The sequence below is a fragment of the Mustela erminea genome, chromosome 4 (genome assembly GCF_009829155.1).
Source record: "Mustela erminea isolate mMusErm1 chromosome 4, mMusErm1.Pri, whole genome shotgun sequence".
Lineage (NCBI taxonomy): Eukaryota > Metazoa > Chordata > Mammalia > Carnivora > Mustelidae > Mustela > Mustela erminea.
Window position 1 is genome coordinate 147,513,262 of NC_045617.1, and position 20,212 is coordinate 147,533,473.

Genomic DNA, 20,212 nt, shown 5'->3' on the forward strand with positions numbered 1-20,212 from the left:
AGAATAACACATGGAAAGGCAAGGAATGGTCCAGGTAAACCTGAAGTGGGTAGATTCATTTTGAACAACTGAGTGTGTCAGATTTTTGACAAAGCGGTTTCCAGTCATGTGTCAAACCTGCAGGCTTACATTAGGGTTACTGGGCACACGTCCTTCACTTGTGTTCCTGGTTACATAGCAATTTAGTCTGGAATTAGTAAGCAGATAGGTTACACAAAGCAATGCAAGTCTACTTAAATCTAATGGAAGCTTTAATTCTGGAAGTAAGAAATCCACCATATAGGACAGCCATATACTGGTTGAACACGTAGACTACGGTACCGAACTGCCCGCCTTTGTTCAAGGTCACTTGAACAAGTTACTTAGCTTTTCTATGCCTCAGTTTCCCCATTTGGCAGACACAAGAAATGAGATCTATCATTCTAGGTGGTTGAAAGGAGTGAATTGGTTCCTCTTTATACAGAGCTAAGAACAGTGCCTATCACATTACAGGGACTACACCCAAGTGTTAAATAAACAAACAAGAGGACTTCTGATTTTCTCTCTGGAGTGAATTGGCATCAGAATCTCTGGGGCTAGGAGAGTGGACACAGGCTGGAAAAAATCTGCAGCTTATTCTAATAGTTCGTGTTCTTTCTGCCCCTCCATGACGCCATCACTTGGACTAGATAACTTCTTTGCTTCTTTCTAGCTAAAAGAAAAAGAGATAATTATTTGACTGAAGACAGTTTTGTAACTCTGCCTTTTTACTTAAAGAAAACTGCCTTTTCCTTCAACAATTACGAAATTAAGGCTGATGAGAAGGTCTTGGGCGTCAAACCACTCATCAGTCACCCTAACTTCAGCCCTCACTTAGACAGTAAGTTTAAGTAATCAGTCATATATAGGTTGTTTCCGTTTCCAAAAAGACAACCACTGAACTCAACCAATACAAATTTCTACCCCTCATTTATGGTGCTAACCCTTCCTTAGTGTGATTATAGTGTGGTTCCTTACAGAGACATAAGGACCGAAATGGAATTGACTTTTGGACCAGGGAGACATGGAAGAAACATGATGATAAGATTATCTAGGGGTAGGGGAAAAAAGAGCTGTCCAGATTGCCTACTAAGTTTGTTAAAGAGATGTTCGAAAATAGATTTAGCAGATGTCATGAACATCACAGGCAAAAAAAATGCCAGGATCCTGAGTCTATAAGTAGAATCTCTAAGGAGAAGGTTGGAGGAGTCCAAGTTACTTTGGAATGCCCTAGGGATAGTGTCACGGGCTCTGAGCTATCAACCAACATTTCGGGGAAGAGCAAAGTTACATCCCCACGCTTGCCAGGGCTCTGCTGTGTGTGGGGGGCACAAGTCCTACCCAGCGGGGTTTCACGATTCCACATGGGAAAGCTTGTCTGCAGGCATGGATGCACTTGGCCTTCTGGGAATCTTCCACACAGCAGTTAACCTTGTGTCCTAGCTTCCTGGATCACTTAAGCCAGAAATGTTGCCAAGGGAATAGGCACAGGCTCATTTAGAAAACCAAAACAAATTCAATGTCTCTGCCTTGAAAAGCTGTTCTTCAAACTCTTTTAAAATGGTCCCACGTGAGGACCACAGCATGAATCTGGTGACAGACGTCAATGAGAAACACAAATGACTTGTCACTCTGGTCACGAAAGGCAGCGGCAGGGCGGGTAGTTTTAAAAGGTGAGACGAATCCTCTCTCCCTTTCAAATTCGCTCTGAATTTGTGCCACTGGCTTAGGGTAAGAAGCCCAGAGCCCAGAAAATTGATTTTCTTTAGGCGACAGAGCCCTGCCCTCAGGGGAGCTGTCGCGGTGTGTAATGTGCTGTCTGCGGGTGGCTGAGGACGACGGCGGGCGTAGGGTATCGAGAACATCCTCGCAGTCCAAACACACTCACACACACACACTGTGGACGCACGGACGTTCCTGCTCATTAAACTGACAGCAAACTCAGCTCGGCTTTCCGCTACTTCACAAGTCATTATCCTCATTCAAACAATGATTAAAGCATTCGCTGGAACAGACCAAAGCAATTCTCATGACTTAAAAATTCTGCCCATGTATTTGGGTTTCTGTAGAGAGCTCCGTCCTGTGTTTCTCAGGTCACCCCCCTCAACGCCTTCCGCCCTGCTCCGCCCCACGATGCTAGAGGTGCTCATGTCAGGAGTGACAATCTGGGCCAGGAAAGGACCGCCCTTCTAACCTGGGCCACCGTCAGAGCGTGGTTCTGAGAGACCTTGGTCTAGTCCTGCTTCCTCTGTGTCACGGCGACAGGAACATTCTTACAAAACGGAAGCCACTCCGGGCTGGGCATTCCTGAAGCGTGGTTTTCCCCTCTGGTCCTCCATTTTAAAATATAAACCAAATGCATCTGCATTTTTAAAAAAAAGGTACAGACTTCTAGCTGTCTGATAAACAAGTCCAAGGGATATAATGTACGCCCCTGTAGGTAGAGTTAGTACCCTACTGCCTACTGGAGAGCTGCCAAGAGGAGATCATAAAAGTTACCACCAGGAACAAAAAATCTGTAACTATGTGTACAGATGTTAACTTACTGTGGTCATCCTTTTACAATATACACATATATCAAATCATTATGTCATACACCTCAAAGTAAAACAATGTTGGGATGTCTGGCAGGCACCATCAATAGAGCCTAAAACTCCCTCCCGATTGCAGGGGTTGTGAGTTTGAGACTCACTTTAGGTGTAGAGTTTACTTTAAAAACAAATAAGAAAAGAGGAGCCTGGGTGGCTCAGCTGGTTAAGCGTCGGACTCTTGATTTTGTCTCAGGGTCCTGGGATCGAGCCCCGTGATCCGCACTGGGCGGGGAGCCTGCTTAAGAGTCTCTTTCCCTCTGCCCCTTCCCCCGCTCATGTGCACTCTCTCCCTAATAAAGAAATCTTTAAGAAAATAAAAATTAAAAATAAAACTTCAGAGTATTATATGTTGATTGCATCTTAATAAAAAAATAAATTTAGGGGCGCCTGGGTGGCTCAGTGGGTTGAGCCGCTGCCTTCGGCTCAGGTCATGATCTCGGGGTTCTGGGATCGAGCCCCGCATCGGGCTCTCTGCTCAGAAGAGAGCCTGCTTCGCCCTCTCTCTCTGCCTGCCTCTCTGCCTACTTGTGATCTCTGTCTGTCAAATAAATAAAATCTTTAATAAATAAATAGTTAAATTTAAAGAAATTATTCCCCTCCTCTCACTCTACCCACCTTAAGAACAACCACCTTTTTCTTTCACATGACAAAACCAAAGAAAATCAAACGAAAACAAAGTTGACACAATGAAACACCATCCTTACAGTAGCTAAGTCAGTCTTTCTTAGGCAACATACTCTCATCCTTAACCACACAACTTACACAAATGCAATAAAATACATCTTACTAGCTCACGTTTTCTTTATTCCTTCCCAGCCCACACATGACTGAATAATTCTGGCAGGAAATGTGACAGAGTTAATTTTGAATTTTTAATTCATATTTATTTTCTATAACATACTGATTTTCTTTTAGGGTTAGCCTAAGACCTTACAGAAATAGTCACCCTATGTTAACTTCCGTTGCCTCAAGATGCAAACAAGGTAAAAAAAAAAAAAAAATACTAAAGCTACATTTTATAATATACTAGACAAGTTAGTAAAAAACTTGAGAATTCCCAGATATAGACCAAATACACTTGTAAGTTCACAGAGTTATATAGCAAATTATTTGTCATTTTTCACTATACTAGAATGGTCTTTGAAATCTAGGACTGTATTTTTGGCTTGCTTTCTTTTTTCTTTTTTTTTTTTTTTAAAGATTTTATTTATTTGACAGAAAGAGATCATAGGTAGACAGAGAGAGGAAGGGAAGCAGGCTCCCTGCTGAGCAGAGAGCCCGATGCGGGGCTCGATCCTAGGACCTTGGGATCAAGACCTGAGCTAAAGGCAGAGGCTTTAACCCACTGAGCCACCCAGGCGCCCCTGTATTTTTAGCTTTCTTTGTAAGCTTCCTTGTATATATATGATAGGGTTTTATCTGGAGGATTCTCAATTATTTTATTTACAGACTTTAACACATAACAATGGCTTATAAATACTCAAAGCATGATCTCTTCTTCTGGACTAGAAAAATAATAGCAGGCACATCAAGTCCTTGGTTTTAAAAGTTGAAAATAAATATCATTCCTCACAATGGCTTAATCTAAAAATTACTAGAATTATTAGCTGATGTAGAAACATTTGGGCAAAAAAGTGGCCGAGATACTGTCTCAGCGGCACCTCTCAGATTATGAGGAATTCCTAAAAACATGAATTATTTTAGTGAAACATAAAAATATCGAGAGGCAAATACAACTGTTTTTAATGGTAAAGTAAGAAGTTAACTATACTACTAATACAAAATTCTAAAATAATGAAATATGAAGTTAAGTAAAATTATCCTCAGAGGGAAAAAAGAAACCAAACCTATCAACACGCTGAACACTCCAGGTATGTGGCCAGATGCATATGCGACATGAAATCCAGAAAGTGATTTAGGAATCAAGGCCTACTGCTGGGTGAGCTCTTGATGTACATTCCATCCTCTAAAGCACAGGAAGCCAAGGGAACTAACCGGAAATGCAAATTTAAGGCAATACCCTAAAACTGGGTAAATTAAAAACAGAAAAAAGCACCAGAGGGGAGAAAAATGATAGGACCAAGACAGAAACTGTCATCCTACATATTTCGTGTGTGGTGGGGGGGAGTCCTCCCCACCTTTTTAATGGGTTAATTGAAAATATTTTGTCACAAATGACCTTCAGAAGTTAAATAATCCATTTCTCCTAATGAAGTTAGGAATTTTTTCCCACTGCAGCCACAGGCACAGATCCAGGTTTTATGCTCACTGAAACTTCCAGAACTTTTCCTTGGGAAGGGGGTATGGGGGTACTTTTTAAGAAACAATAACAAAAAAATCCCCCCAAAAAATGAGCAAAGGAAAAAAAGAGAGAGACAAACCAAGGAAGACAAACCAAGACCAACCAACCTATTCTCTTCACTCTAGAGAACACACTGATGGTCACCGGCGGGGGGAGGCGCCATGGGGACACCACGGGGACAGGGATGAAGGGGGACGGCTGTCGTGCTGAGCGCTGGGGGATGTAGGGAAGTGGGGAATCACTGTATTGTACACCCGAAACTGATATTACGCTGTATGTTAATTGCACTGGAATACAGAATAGAATAAGATGAAACAAAGTGAAGTTTTACGAACTTATAAATCCAAAATGAGGTACAAGCCTTTAGCAGGGACCTGATGCTTCAGCTTCATTAACGGTCTCTGTAAGCAACACGTTTCTGAAAGAAGGCTCTGGCGGGGAGTTCTGTTTGGGTCTGGTTTGTAATGGTGAGAGCTTTAAAAAAGAACAACAAAAAAACTGTAGCAAAGCCCTGTGGCGATGGGGTGACGGCGTCACCGGAGGACGCGTCTTACCATACAAGTATCCAGATCTTCCAAACGCTCCATCTCCGTGAGCTCCTCCTCCATGACCACCGAGCGCTTTGCCGGCTTCTCCTCGGCCAGCTCGAGCTCTAAGGTCTCTGGCTGAGCGAGGGTCTTGCTGAAATGGTCGGCCTGGGAGAGTGGAGGAGAGCCAGCACCAGAGGCAAGGGAAGAGCGTGTTAGCAGAGCTCCGGGGGACCCTTCCACAAGGGGGCGCGGCGAGGGACTCTCTCTGCCTGCGACCAATGACAACGCTTAATGCATTCACCCTAAAATGACTTACCTCTTCGCACCTTTGGAGGGTGGGTTGTCTTAGGCCAGAAATTTAAAAACCTCCTTTAGTAAAAGACCAAGAACATTTGGTCTAAAAGAAAATAAGGACGGTTCTTTTTATTAATTTTATTTCACAGTTCCTCTGAAATAACTTCTTTCTCCATCTAGTGCATTAAAAGTATCTAATCAGGGGAAATAAAATGATTCCAACCTTTCCTGTTTTTAAAGGGCTGAAAGGAAGGAAATCGCTAACGAAACTGCAATTACGTCCAGCTTTCATTGTTTTCAGGTAGTGAATATTGTATGTGATAGGATTTATTAATTCCCACTGTTAGGCTTTAGGTAAACCTAAAAACATTAATGATAAGAGGTAGAATAAACGGGGCTGACATTAATAAACTCAAGTGGTGGGCTGATTCATCACCAGGAACTTTGATTTAATTCTTCGGAAACGACGAGAACCAGTTGACAATACCGTGAACCTCTGGCTACACTTCTAAACTTAAACTGGGGAATATATTAGCGTCAATGGAATGTCTTTGAAAACAAAATTTCATTTTTTAGATACTATTCCTCTCACACAGCAGTTAACCTCTCCTCTTACAATCCAAATCAGAATACTAAAGTTCAATACATAAGTGCACACACACAATTCTTTTTTAAATTGTTAAAAAAAAATTTTTAAAGTATACGTTTTGAGTAAATTCTTCAAAGAAAAATAAATGCAAAAAAGGTGAACAATTTAGCCGTCCGGTGTGGCGCTTGTGGGTAGACATGTTGATTCAATATCAAGGGGGAATTCTGAGGGAACCCTGAAGCTGTGGGTTATCGAGCAAGTTCCCATAAAGGATGCTCCATTGATTTTGTTTCTGCTTATTTAAAAAAAGGAAAAGTCTGACTTGGGAGCTCTAAACACTAACACAGCTCTTTCCTGTGCCGTAAATGAGAAGCTAGTGCTTCTTAAAACCTTTGGGGTGATGAACCAGTTTTTAATATCTCCGGTTTGCCATATACCGACATATGGGAAAAATACAGTAAACATGAAGCTTTGGAGAAATAACATGTGTTTGCCTTTGTGGCCATCTCCGACTGCTCTAGAAACTTCTCCATGTTTCCTCTTGGTTGCTGACCTGACCTTGTTGGGGACGGGTGCCGGGTGGTGAGTCGGCCAGCTCTAGCTCCTCCCAGGCAGGAGACACCTGTCCTACCTTCTCGGTTTTAGAGGACGGCCTATGTATTTTTCTGAAATAGTCATGATGTCTGCCTCACGGAGAAGTGGTTACGTTTTTCTCATTGTGGGGTTCAGGCATCACGAACAACTCAATGCCATAAACCCCGGCCATCTCCAGCCTGCACAGTTAACTTGAAATCTTTCTCTGGGGAAAATGTCAAGACTTGACTGAGAGATCTGCACCCACATCGCATTGCTAAAATGTTTGCGACATGAGACAGAAGGAGTAATAAAGCCTCCATCGATGCCTCAGGGGACTTCCTGAAGTTGAAAACACATGACATTCCTGATATATTTTATATATGCAGTGATATTGGAAGTCTTCTACCTTGATAAAGCCAGTCTCTAGACAAAAGAAATTTCTTTCTTTACCTCAGTTGTATCCAAGAGGCCTGGCTGGGCACGCAGCCACCAATCCCTAGAATGTGTCCACTTGACTCTGGCCTTTCTTTGGACTCCACATATCTCCTTCCCCTGACCCCATGTTTTCAGGAATAGTCCATTCTCCGATGTGAGTCGGAGGGCAACAAAATATGCATACAAATGTTAAATGACCTAAAATATCTTAATTTTAGATCTCAGTCTCAGTAATATTTCTAAGCAAAACTTTGATCTGCATTATAAATGCATGACAAAATTTCTCAATACCATCACTTTTCTGTGCCCTTCCATTCCTTCCGGAGAGATTCTAACAAGTTCTAGAATTGTCTAGAAGCAATGTCAGAGAGGAAAAGTAGGATCGTGGCCCAGAAACCTGCAGAGGAGTAAGATGTGGGAAAGAAGCTGCCTCCCCAACTCCGAGGCCGCCCGGTGTCACAGAGGGCCCCAGCCAGAAATCCCACTCCGGATGGGCACAGTACTCACCAGTTTGTGATGGCAGCGTGACAGCGCATCTAGGATTTCGTCCACAATCCGATCAGACAGGAAGGAGGCCACTGTCAGCTTGACCTCACTACGTGAAAGGCAAAAGGACACAGTAGCATTTTAATTTGTGCAAAGAAAAAACATCACCCACCGCTGATGCTATGTCGAGAAGGTCGACTGTGATTCCGCTTCTGTCTTTGAAAACGGAATATCGAACATTTGCACAGGGCTAAGGATTTCCAAAGATGAGCCTTAAACGCCACCATAAACACACAGGTAACAGACCTGCTTGGCCAATTTCAACCTGTCTCTGCGATCTCAAAACTCAAGATGTAGGGGCATAAATGAGAACCATCTGGATAAAGAAAAACTGAATGGGAACCAGATGTACTGTGTGGGCAGGAACAATTCCTCCATTGACATAAAGGAAAACAAACCTGGGCTGGAGAAAATAAGAAAGTCTAGTCTGATTGTTAAACTTGGGTTATTACTTTAATATGCATGTCCCCTGCCTTAAAAAAAAAAATACAAAGCATTTTACCAATCCGGTGGTACCACACTGAGCTGCTTCTGCCATACTCCCCGTCTTACTTCGACTGTTAACATATTCACCACTCTCTTGCCTTTTATGAACAGGTTACCAAACGTGCACCTTCAGTGTCCCTCGTCTGACCTTAAGAAGCCATCCACTCGACACAAAGTAACCCACTACTTAGTTTTGGGGTTTTCACTAATAAACAAGCCATGAGGGTCTCCGTCAGAAAGCTGGTACTTTAGTCTGCATTTTAGTTATCTGGTATTCCCAAGAATTCAAATTCCACCTGTTGTCTTTAGTCTGAATAATGCTACCGAAATGCACGTACCCATAAACGGACATGAACGCATGACACAGCTGAAGGGTGAGCTGCAGAGAGACAGACCCATGCTCCCGTATCGCCTCGTGAGTTCAGTCTGGTTTTTTTTTTTTTAAAGATTTTATTTATTTTAAAGAGAGAGAGAGATCACAAGTAGACAGAGAGGCAGGCAGAGAGAGAAGGGGAAGCAGGCTCCCTGCTGAGCAAAGAGCCCGATGCAGGGCTCGATCCCAGGACCCTGAGATCATGACCTGAGCTGAAGGCAGAGGCTTAACCCACTGAGCCACCCAGGCGCCCCCAGTCTGCTTTTGAAGTCAAGAATTATTCAAGTTTTTAGAGCAGGGAAAAGAGTTATCAAAATAAAATTATTTAACCCTAAAGCTAAGGATGAAAGTCTATTTGTGGAACAGGGAAAAACCTTTCTAACCTAAAGGCACTAATTTGCATTGAGATTATTTTTCTGCCAAGGCAGATTTCGGATGGCAGGGGAAAAACGGAGGCACTAAGTCTTTGATGTCTACATTAGAAATTTTCCTAGGCTAAAGATAAAACAGCATTTCTTTAATTCCTGTCTCTGAAACAAGGTCTTGGGAGCTACTGGGCTTATCTAATACTTTACTTTATTATTTCCCAGAGGTGTCTGCCGGTAAGAGTCACCTGGGTCTTAGTTTTTTTTTTTTAATTTTATTAACTTATTTGAGAGAGAGAGAAAGAATGTGTGTGAGAGAGAGAGAGCATGAGAAGAAGCATCAGAGGGAGAAGCAGACTCCCCGCTGAGCAGGGAGGCCAATTTGGGACTCGATCCCAGGTCTCCAGGATCGTGACCCGAGCCAAAGGCAGTGACCCAACCAACGGAGCCACCCAGGCCCCCTCACCTGGGTCTTACTAAAAATACAGATTACCGGGTCCCACCGCAAACCTGGGGCAGGAGGGGTGGTTTAGGAGAGGAGGGGGACTGGGAATCTAATTTTGACCGGTACTTCCTCCCATTTTTTTAGGCATGTTTGGGAATTTTCTTCCCCATAAAACTAGAGAACCAGTCATTTATTTCTCTCTTTCTCTCCCCACTTCCATCTGAGTTGGGGAGGGGTGGCTTATCTGTTACAAATTGTAGCACGAAAAAAGATCCTTTAAAATGCACTCAAAAAAAAAATTTCAGGATCGTTCTATCATTTTGTTACTGGATAATGTGCTTCCTTACTGAACTCCCAAACTGCAGACTTTGAGAAGAAAGGATTCCACTGAACCTGCGTGGGCACAGCTGTGTCTGGATGTATACACAGGTGGGGGCGTTTGTATTTTCATTCCACATGAGCTCCGAGTACCGCATTATAAAAAGCTGAGCAAGGAGTCCATGAACATAGAAGTGATTCACTGACATGAGGAGTTCTAACCTGCTGGTCACTTTCCAGAATGAACCCATCTTCAAAAGAAGGGACCGTATCTGACAGAATTTGGGACTCCAGTAAAGGTGTCAGAGCGTCATCTATTGGTAATAATTCAATCCAGTTGGACAGAAGGTTGGTGGCCAATGCATTTTTTTCTTCCTTAATACTTCAGGGGCTTCAGTAAAAATCCTAAAACTACGGGTTGCAGAAATACTAAGCATACCTAGTCTGGGCTCGAGTCAATAAAATCATTGTTCTATGGGGTCCTGCAAATCTTTGAAAAGGCCTTTCATTGCTCAAGTCTTACTGTTCAGTTGAGTTGACCCTAGAGTTTTTTATTTTTAGAAACCCCAACACACACACGGGACAGCTGCACCCTAGACCCGAGACGGTCGCATTGCTGCAGAATTCCTCAGTCCTCGAAGTTCGACGATCTACTTTCCATAGCTAGGTTGTAGTCATCGTTGGCTTATTTTAAATTTCATTTTTCTCATAGGTTCTCATTCGGCTACACATTATTCATTCTGTGTTAACGCAACTCCCAATTCTTCAGAGAAGAGCTGGAATTTGTTTGTTTTGTTGTTGTTTTTAATACACTGAAGTATTCCTACCAAGATCCACAAACAGTTAAGAGAGGACACTTAAAAAATATTTCTAAATTTAGTTTCTAGCCCTCTGACTCCCCAGTGGAGAAACACTGAGAATTCGTGGACTATTATTCAGACCGCGCACCCCCCGCCCCACCCCACAGAGTTTCCAGTGGAAATCAAACACAGTTTGTTTGGTGATCACACCTTCTCAATATTCTTGGGTATCTTCCAAACTTTACCAGGCACAAATCTAGGTCAACACACCAGAGCGGCATCAGCACGTACCCAGTATCCAAACCCACCAAAGAACACAGGGGGCAAATTCGGCCAGGTCCAAGTGGGCCTCCTCGCCTACCTCCAGACTGTGCACTTGCTCCGAAAAGCACAGTAGCAGAAAGCAAGCTACAAGTTAGTAATTTTTTAAAGGTGGAAGATAAGCTTCAGGAGGAGAAGAAAGGGATTACAAACAGGTGCACCCCTCCCCCACCATTAAAAATCAAACACTTAAAAGAGCAGAGAGCTGTAGGCTCCTGAGTAAGGCAGGCCTATCTGTGGTCATCTTGTTTTGGAAATGTATAAACCTGGGCGTTCCTGCACAGCTCCGTTTATACACAATTACTGCCCCTGAGACATGCCGAATACACCGTACCTGGTGAGAGCCAACAGTAACCAGTCTCCCCCGCTGCCTAGACTGCGTTCCCAGGAACCGCAGAGCCTTGGTTTCTTAACGTCATAAACCTACCTAATTTTGTTGAGGATATCGATTCCAGACTGCTCCAACAGGACATTTTTCACAAAGGTCCGTGGAATGGAAATCTTTTCAGTGCTGGCGTGAATCAAGTCTTGTCGAATGTGGGCTTTCTTCATCACATTGGGACAAAGGTCCTCGGCAGCATCGACCATGGACTCCAGCAACACCTGTAACGCAATGCAGTGGAGGGGAGAGGTGACATCAGAGCACAGGGCTGGGGGAGAGGTGACGTCAGAACACGGGGTTGGGGAGAGGTGACGTCAGAGCATGGGAGTAGGGCAGAAAGCTGAGAGCTGGTTATACCGAACCCTGAGCCCTCCCAGAACAGGGACACAGAGTCTCGGAGCACGACCAAGGATTCTGAGCTGCTCCTGGGGCACCAGTGCTGGCTGGCTGATCGCTGGATTTATCGCTTTAAATAACCGGAAGCCCCAGCCGAGCTTTGGGCTGGCATTTGAAGGGTCACGGTGTGACGGCTGCTTGTAACACCAAAGCACTCAGGAGATGAAAGAAGACATGTATCAAGGCTTTATACACCAACTTACCGGTAGCACCGGACTATTCTCTCTGCTGCTAGAAAAGAAAGGGCCAGATACCCCTGGAACATATATCAAGCGTGAACTCTTGCATGATTTTACAAATCACAGAAACCCCAAATCGAACCCTTCAACAGCTCTGTCAAAACATAGGTGGTGAAAAACCCACCGATGTATGCTTTTAAAAGAAAAGCTTTAATGTTCAGTAAAGTTACAATTGTTACAAGACACAGCATGAATGACAAGACAAAAACATTTAGCGGGCACTTGACAGAGAACAATCAAAACTCTGGAGTTTGCAAAATGTTTCTGCACCTTTTATCCTTCTGACACCTGTGAGATGGGGGAGGGGGTGCTTTTCATGTGATCACCATTTTGAAGCTGAGGAACCATTAGACCATTTGCGGGAGTTGGAGGATACGGCTGGGAGTGTGGACAAGGGCACGAAACACACTAGCGTGAGACCGAGATCTGAGTCCTCATGGAGGGACACTGGGCTGTTGCTGATTTCTCCATTTTAATTTCCTCCTGTATAAAATGGCAAATAAAATAGTTCTTGCCTCCTGAGATTACTGACGATAAAATGACATTACAACACTTGAAGTGTTCAGCGTGGTGCCCAGCACGTGATAAAAATTCAGCCTGTCACAGGTCATATTAGGAATGTTTCCAAGGATGCTACTTTCAACAGTAAGATCTCAGTGTAGGGAAGCCAGCTTGATCCCGTCACTAGACAGAACAAGGACGAATGAAGCCTGTTACGGGCAGACCGGTCCCGTGCTCTGTCAGCTCACGTATTCACATACAGGCCCCCACCTACTAGTAACAGCCCTCATTCTGCTGCAGGATGAGCAGTAGAGCAGCAGGATGTGTATAAAGATCTTCTGGAAAACTGGGGAGGACAGAGAGGAGGCAGCTACCTGAGAAATTTCCAAAAGCAATTCATCTTCTGACAGCACTCTGGCCCTATTATAACGCTAATTACTGATTTCACAAATCATTTCAAGAAAGCTGCAAGCAATGCAAATACATCGGTTTAAAACAAATTACTTTCCTCTTTGGCATGAGAATAAACAGACTGGTCCAGACTGTGTGGCATCCAGTACTCTGATCAGAAAAACCTCGGGAACCAGCATGCTATTGGGATTCTGTTAAGTTCATCCATATGCTTGTGACCTTCGGAAAGGTTCCTTCTGCATGACAGCGCAAATTCAGCTAGAATGAATCTCACCTAGAGGGGAGGCCTGGCCTCCAGTGTAGACCCTGACATGAAATTTCTGTGGAATGCAGATCTCTGCACTCTCGCTACAAATTCATTTCTCTTGCCTCTTTCTGCTTTCCAAATTGATAACTGCATGACTTCAACCCTATACAAAGCAATTTCAGCCTGCCCTTGGCACTCAATTCAACAGAGGCTCTGGACTGAGTCCCTACCACCCCCTGTAGCCCACCACTGACCAACACGAGAATACTGTATTATCCCACCAAAGAATATCATCCATGGTAGCCTTTGACCCATATAATAACCTTCTAAGTGAAGGCTGGTTTTCACAAACCCATTTTATAGCTAAGGAAATCGGGTCTTGGAGAAGAGTAGTGACTTGCTTGAGCTCACTTAGCTGGTTAACGGAACAGGTGAGATTGGGTCTCGGATCTTCAGTTTGCTATGCCAGGGACCCGCTTCTAGTGCCCGTGCCCACTGTTCTGAGGAGTCTCCCTTTCCTCTCTCTTTATAACTTACAATTTTCATCCCTGTTCCCTTGGGTCAATGGTACCCAAGGCTTCCATGGTAGACATTCTGGTCATGGGCTTGGTAGAAAGGGGAGAAAAAATTACAATAGAGCCTCTGACCACTTCTTGGTATCCGGCCCCCAGCTCAGATTCTAGAACAGAAGCTCCTTCCAAGTACCATGGCTTCCGCACACCAAACCATGTTCTCCAACACCCATCCTTCCCACAGTTTCAAATAACTACCTACATTCCAATGATTCTCAATCAAATGTTCATGTACAACCACCTACATAATCCAGAACATACATATATGTACGTACAATGCAGTCTAAGCATTTCACCTGCATTTTCTACCATGAATAGGTCAGTTGTAACACACTTCATCCTCCCCTCAACCTCCACTAAACAGTAACTACAACAGCAAAATCCACCAGTTCACAAAGTTTTTATGGTGATGGTACCAGACGAGATCAGAAATTTTAGTCTTCAACCCTGTCCACCACATCTACCTCAAAAACATGTTAAATTTACTCCTATATGCTTCCTCAAAAGCAGAAGTAGGTCAGAAGATTATTCATTAGCACAGAATAGAAATCTCCAAAATATCCAGTAATTGCTCAGCTTGCTAGTTTCATTTCTTGTCCTATTTCTGTATTCCCCTTCTAGCTATTCCCATTCAATTACAGTTGAAGTTTCCCATATGTTGGCCCAGGCTCCATCCCCAGGCTTTGCACACACCATTCTCCTGGCCTGGGATCCTTCTTCCCCTCTCTGTAGCCAGAATAAATGGTCTGTCATCCTCCATACTCAGCTCAGCTCAAGTATTACCTGTTGAACGGACTTTCTTGCTCTTCTCCCCTTAAGCCCTCTACACCCCAAGCTTTGATGACATTCCTTGGTAACCATACAGCATCTAGTAGAGACTTCAGAAATTAAACGTGTCATAAAACGATCAAGAATGTAGCACCTTGTAACCACTTGGGGGTGTGAAAGAACCCCTCTGAGACTCTGATGAACACTCATCCAGAAAAATAAGTATAAAACTTAGCATGTAATTTTAGAAGTTCGTCAAGAGCTAAAGGCACCAGATTGCAGGTATACAACTTGTACCGGATGGCCATTGTGAAATCCTACCCTTTATTGCCTAGCACACTTAAAAAAAAAAAAAAAAAAAAAAAGATTTATTTATTTATTTATTTATTTATTTATTTGCAGACAGAGATCACAAGTAGGCAGAGAGAGGAGGAAGCAGGCTCCCCACAGAGCAGAGAGCCTGATGTGGGGCTCGATCCCAGGATACCGAGATCATGACCTGACCCAAAGGCAGAAGCTTTAACCCACTGAGCCACGCAGGTGCCCCCGTAGCACACTTCTTGAACAGTCTCTAAAAAACCAAAAAATCTTACAAGCCCAGGGACTCACTAAATGTGGGTACTAAACAGTCCATCTTTTCTCTAATCTCTCTTTCTGTTGCATTGGTTTGTCTACTTTTGATTACTGTCCTAATTATGATACGTCTTAATATACGCTAGGGTAAGACTGTCAACCATCTTGTTTTTCTTCGTAAGTGTCTGAGCTCTTTTTGAGCACTGCTTTCCCGTATATTCAGAATCAGCTTTGTCAAGTTCTGTTAAAAACCCATTGGAATTTTTACTGAATTGTATCCAATAATAGATGAGTTTGGGAAAAACTGACATCCTGTGATGTCTCTTCTATCCATAAACCTGACACATATTTTACTTTGTTTTAGACTTTCATGAAAGACCTTCAGTCAAGTTTTATAATTTTTCATCACTGAGGTGTTAAACATCTTTTTTTTAAATTTATTCTTAGGTACCTTAGATTTTTCTGTTGCTATTTAAAAGGTTAATTATTTCTAATGATATTTTTGAACTAGTTTTTGTTGACATATAGAAATGCAATCAATTTTTACATATTGGTGTAGCTCCAGCAACTTTATAGTACTAATCCTAACAATGTACCTGCAGATTCTTTTGGGGTTTCTATGTAGACCATCATAAAATCATAAAATGTACAAATCAGAATAATTTTCCTTCCTTCTTAATCCTTATAATTTTCATTTCTTTTGCTTGTCATATTGCATTGGCTACAGTCTTTAATATAATGAATAGAAATTATAAAAGACATCTTTGCTTTCTTCCTGATTTTAAAGCAAAGATTTTTATCTTTCCCCCCAATTTATTAAAAAAAAAAATCCAGACCTACAGAAAAGTTGAAAGAGTGAGATAATATTTATATCCTTTTCCTGAAACTTAGCAATTGCTAATAATTAGCAACATATGCTTTTCTCTTTCACTGGATCATTTGAAAGCAAGTTAAAGGCATCAAGACGCTTCCTTCCTAATTTTTAGCTTTAGCTCATTAGTTTCCAGCCTTTCCTCACCTCTGATATTGGCATTTATAACCCATGTATTTCACTCCCTACTGGTTTAACTGAAGTTCAGAGGTTCTTATATTACTATTAAACTTGTCATTTAATTCTGAATATTTTCTTATTTAAATCATATTTTTGCCTTTGACCTTTTGGTTATAAGTAATTCTTAGGGGACTCCAGGTGGCTCAGTTGGTGGCTGTCCTACTCTTGATTTCTGCTCAGGTCATGATCTCAGGGTGATGGGATAGATCCCCATGTCAGGCTCTGCACTGAGTGTGGAGCCTGTTTAGGGTTCTCTCCCTCTGCCCCTCCCGTGCTTGTATGCATGTGTGCACTATCTCTCTCTCAAATAAATAAATAAAGTAATTTTAAAATCAGTAAACAATTGGATTTTTGCCCAAATTTTCTTTGTCTACTAAGTTTTAATTTGTTTGAATTGGGACTAGAGAATATGGTTTTTAAAAAATCATTGCGATGTTCATTATGACCTCCTTAGCATTTTTCATAGATATTCCAGGTATCCTTAAAAGAACTAATATTATTCTGGTCCACTTGATCAGAACTGAGAATTCTGGGGCACCTGGGTGGTTCAGTGGGTTAAATCCTCTACCTTCGGCTCAGGTCATGATCTCAGGGTCCTGGGATCGAGCCCCACATGGGGCTCTCTGTTCAGCAGGAAGCCTGCTTCCCTTCCTCTCTCTGCCTGTTTCTCTGCCTACTTGTGGTGTCTGTCTGTCAAATAAATAAATAAAATCTTTAAAAAAAAAAAAAAAAAAAAGAACTGAGAATTCTGTTGCTCCAAAATTCTTTTTTTAGTATTTAAACTGAAATGTTCACTTCCTTAATGCATTATTATTCTCTTTATTCTTTCCTTTTGAAGTATAATTAACAGTATATTAGTTTCAGGTGTACAATATGATGATTCAGCAATTCTATACATTTCTCAGTGTACTCTTAATTTCCTTCACCTGTTTCACCCCCCCCCCCTCTGGTGATCACCAGTTTGTTCTCTGTATTTAAGGTTTTTTTTTCTATTTATTTTGTATTTCTGTCAATTTGTTTCTTAAATTCTAAATATGAGTGAAATCATATGGTATTTGTATTTTTCTGATTAACTTAATTCACTCAGCATTATACCCTCTAGGTCCATCCCTATTGTTGCAAATGGCAAGATCTTATTCTTTTTTGTGGCTGAGTAATATTCCATTGTATACATATATTACGTCTTCTTTATCCATTCATCTCCTGATGGACACTTGGGCTGCTTCCATATATTGCCCATTGTAAATAATGCTGCAGTAAGCATAGGGGTGAATGTATCTTTTTTTGTTTTCTTTGGGTAAATACCCAGTAGTGGAATTATTGGATGGTATGGTAATTCTATTTTTAACTTTTGAGGAATCCCATACTGTTTTCCATAGTGGCTGCACAGTTTATATTCCCACCAACAGTGCACGAGGGTTCCTTTTTCTCCACATCCTCACTCATACTTACTTCCTGTCTTTTTATTTTAGCCTTGTGTCAGGTTTAAGATTTGACTTGCACTGTATGTTCGATTTGCATTTTCCAGCATCTTTTCATGTGTCTACTGGCCAGCTGTCTGTCTTCTCTGAAAAAATATCTATTTAGGTGCCCTGCCCATTTTAATCAGATTATTTGTTTTTTGGCATTGACTTGTAAAAGTTCTTTATATATTTTGGATATTAACACCTTATCAGATACATCATTTGCAAATATCTTTTCCTATTCAGTACACTGCCTTTTTGTTTTGTTGGTCATTTCCTTTGTAGTACAAAAGCTTTTTATTCTGGAATAATCCCAAAAGTTTAATTTTGCTTTTCTTTTGCCTGAGGAGACATATCTAGAAAAATGTCTCTATGGCTGATCAAAGAAATTGCTGCCTATGCTTTCTTGTAGGAGTTTTATGGTTTCAGGACTTGACATGTAGGTCTTTAAGCCATTTTGAGTTGATTTTTGTGTGTGTTTTAAGAAAATGGTTCAGTCTCATTCTTTTGCATGTAGCTGTCCAGTTTTCTCAGCACTATTTGTTGAAGAGGCTGTCTTTTCCCTATTGTATATTCTTTTTTTTTTTTTTTTTTTTTTTTTTTTTTTTTTTTTTTTTTTTTTTAAAGATTTTATTTATTTATTTGACAGAGAGAAATCACAAGTAGACAGAGAGGCAGGCAGAGAGAGAGAGAGAGGGAAGCAGGCTCCCTGCTGAGCAGAGAGCCCGATGCGGGACTCGATCCCAGGACCCTGAGATCATGACCTGAGCTGAAGGCAGCGGCTTAACCCACTGAGCCACCCAGGCGCCCGTCCCTATTGTATATTCTTGCCTCCTTTTAATTGACCATAAAAGTGTGGGTTTAGTTCTGGACTCTCTATCCTGTTCCATTGATCTGTGTGTCTATTTTTGTGCCAGTACCATACTGTTTTGATCTCTACAGATTTTTAGTATATCTTGAAATCTGAGATTTCAGATTTGTTCTTCTTTCTGATGACTGTTTTGGCTATCTGGGGTGTTTTGTGGTTCCATGCAAATTTTAGGATTACTTGTTTTAGTTCTGTGAAAAATGTCGTTGGAATTTTTGTGGGGATTGCATTAAATCTGTAAATTGCTTTGGGTAGTATGGACATTTTAAAAATGTTGGTTCTTCTAATCCATGAGCATGGGATAGATTTCCATTTGTTTATGTCATCCAATATTCTCTATCATTACTTTACTTAAATTTACTTCACCAATTACTGGTAGTCATTTTCAAAGATTTCTACCATAATAATGAATTTGTCAATTTCTCTTTGTAATTGCATCCACTTATTCTAATATACATGGACCCACAGGATTAGACGCATACCTGTTTGAAATTATGTATTTCTGGTAAACTGGATCATTCAATGATCTGTTTTATTTCTAGTGATGCCTCTTCTGTTGTATCACTAGATCTGGATAGGAGCATTCCTCTGGTGTGGGACTGAATCCTATATTCCAGGATGGTTAGGTTCATTGTCACCTGCCCATCCCAGTGGCTGTGACAAACCAAAATAATCTCAAATACTTCCTGATGCCCCTCTAGGTATACAGTATAACCCCTGTTCAGTGCCTCTGTTTCAGTGGTTACATGAGAATTTTAACATGGATACTCTACTTCCTTCTCAAGCAGCACTGTCTAACAGAACTTCCTGAGATGATCAGAGCGACCAACAGGGAGCCACTAGTCAGACACAGCTATTGAGCACTTCAAACACGGCCAGTGCAACTGAGGAACCGAGCTGGAAGTTTTTAAAATTTGATGTGAGCTAAAATTTAAATGACCACAAGTGGCTAACAGAGAATACATTGGACGATATAGGTCTAATGCAAATGTCTTAAATCTTTTCCAGACCATGACTGGGACCCTAGACTGGTTTTCCTCATTCCTTATCGACTTAACTACTCGCTTCTAATACTTTATTTCTTCTTAATTTTATAGCACAAATGGGGCATTAACAGTGTTGATTATACTCAGTGTTTCTCTTTGCCCACACTCGGCATTTGCCCTGCTTGTTATTCTGTCTTGCATCTCAGACTCTCTCTGATAATTTTTCCTTTGTCCCAAAGTATATGTTTTTTCTTAAAAAGATTTATTTATTTTAGAGAGACAGTGAGAGGGAGAGGGGGAAAGGGCAGAGGGAGAGAATCCTCGACTCCCCCGCTGAATATGGATCCCAACGTGGGGCTCGATCTCATTACCCTGAGATCACACCTGAGCCGCAATCAAAAGTCGGACGCTCAACTGACTGAGCCACCCAGGTGCCCCAAAGTATATCCTTCAGGTGTTTATTTAGTATAGTCTAGTTAGAGTAAACATCACAGTTTTTGTTTGGATGAAAATGTTCTTATTTCACCTTTATTCTTAAAAACTAGGTTTTATTGGATATATCGTTCTTGGTTTATACTCCATGTTCTCTCAGAAGCATGAAGATATCCTTTTCATGGTCTTTGGCTTCCACCCTCTGTTGATTTGGGAGCTGTCTTGTCGGTCTTAGTGTTGGTCTTTTTAAAGTAATATGGTTTTCCCCTCCCTCTGGCTCCTTGCAATGCACTCTCTTTGTTCTCAGTGCTTTTCACTTCCTGTTATATGCTTC

At 41.7% G+C, this 20,212-nt stretch overlaps 1 protein-coding gene across 1 annotated transcript in view; it reads right to left on the reverse strand.

The window, feature by feature from the left end:
* CARMIL1 (capping protein regulator and myosin 1 linker 1) overlaps window positions 1-20,212 on the reverse strand; it is a 300,014-nt gene that overhangs the window by 51,631 nt on the left and 228,171 nt on the right. The window contains exons 27-29 of the mRNA XM_032341268.1: window positions 11,417-11,592; window positions 7,843-7,930; window positions 5,466-5,606 (exon numbers count right to left, since the gene is read on the reverse strand). Of these exons, the coding sequence (XP_032197159.1) occupies window positions 5,466-5,606; window positions 7,843-7,930; window positions 11,417-11,592 (405 nt within the window). The remainder of the gene's footprint in view (window positions 1-5,465; window positions 5,607-7,842; window positions 7,931-11,416; window positions 11,593-20,212) is intronic.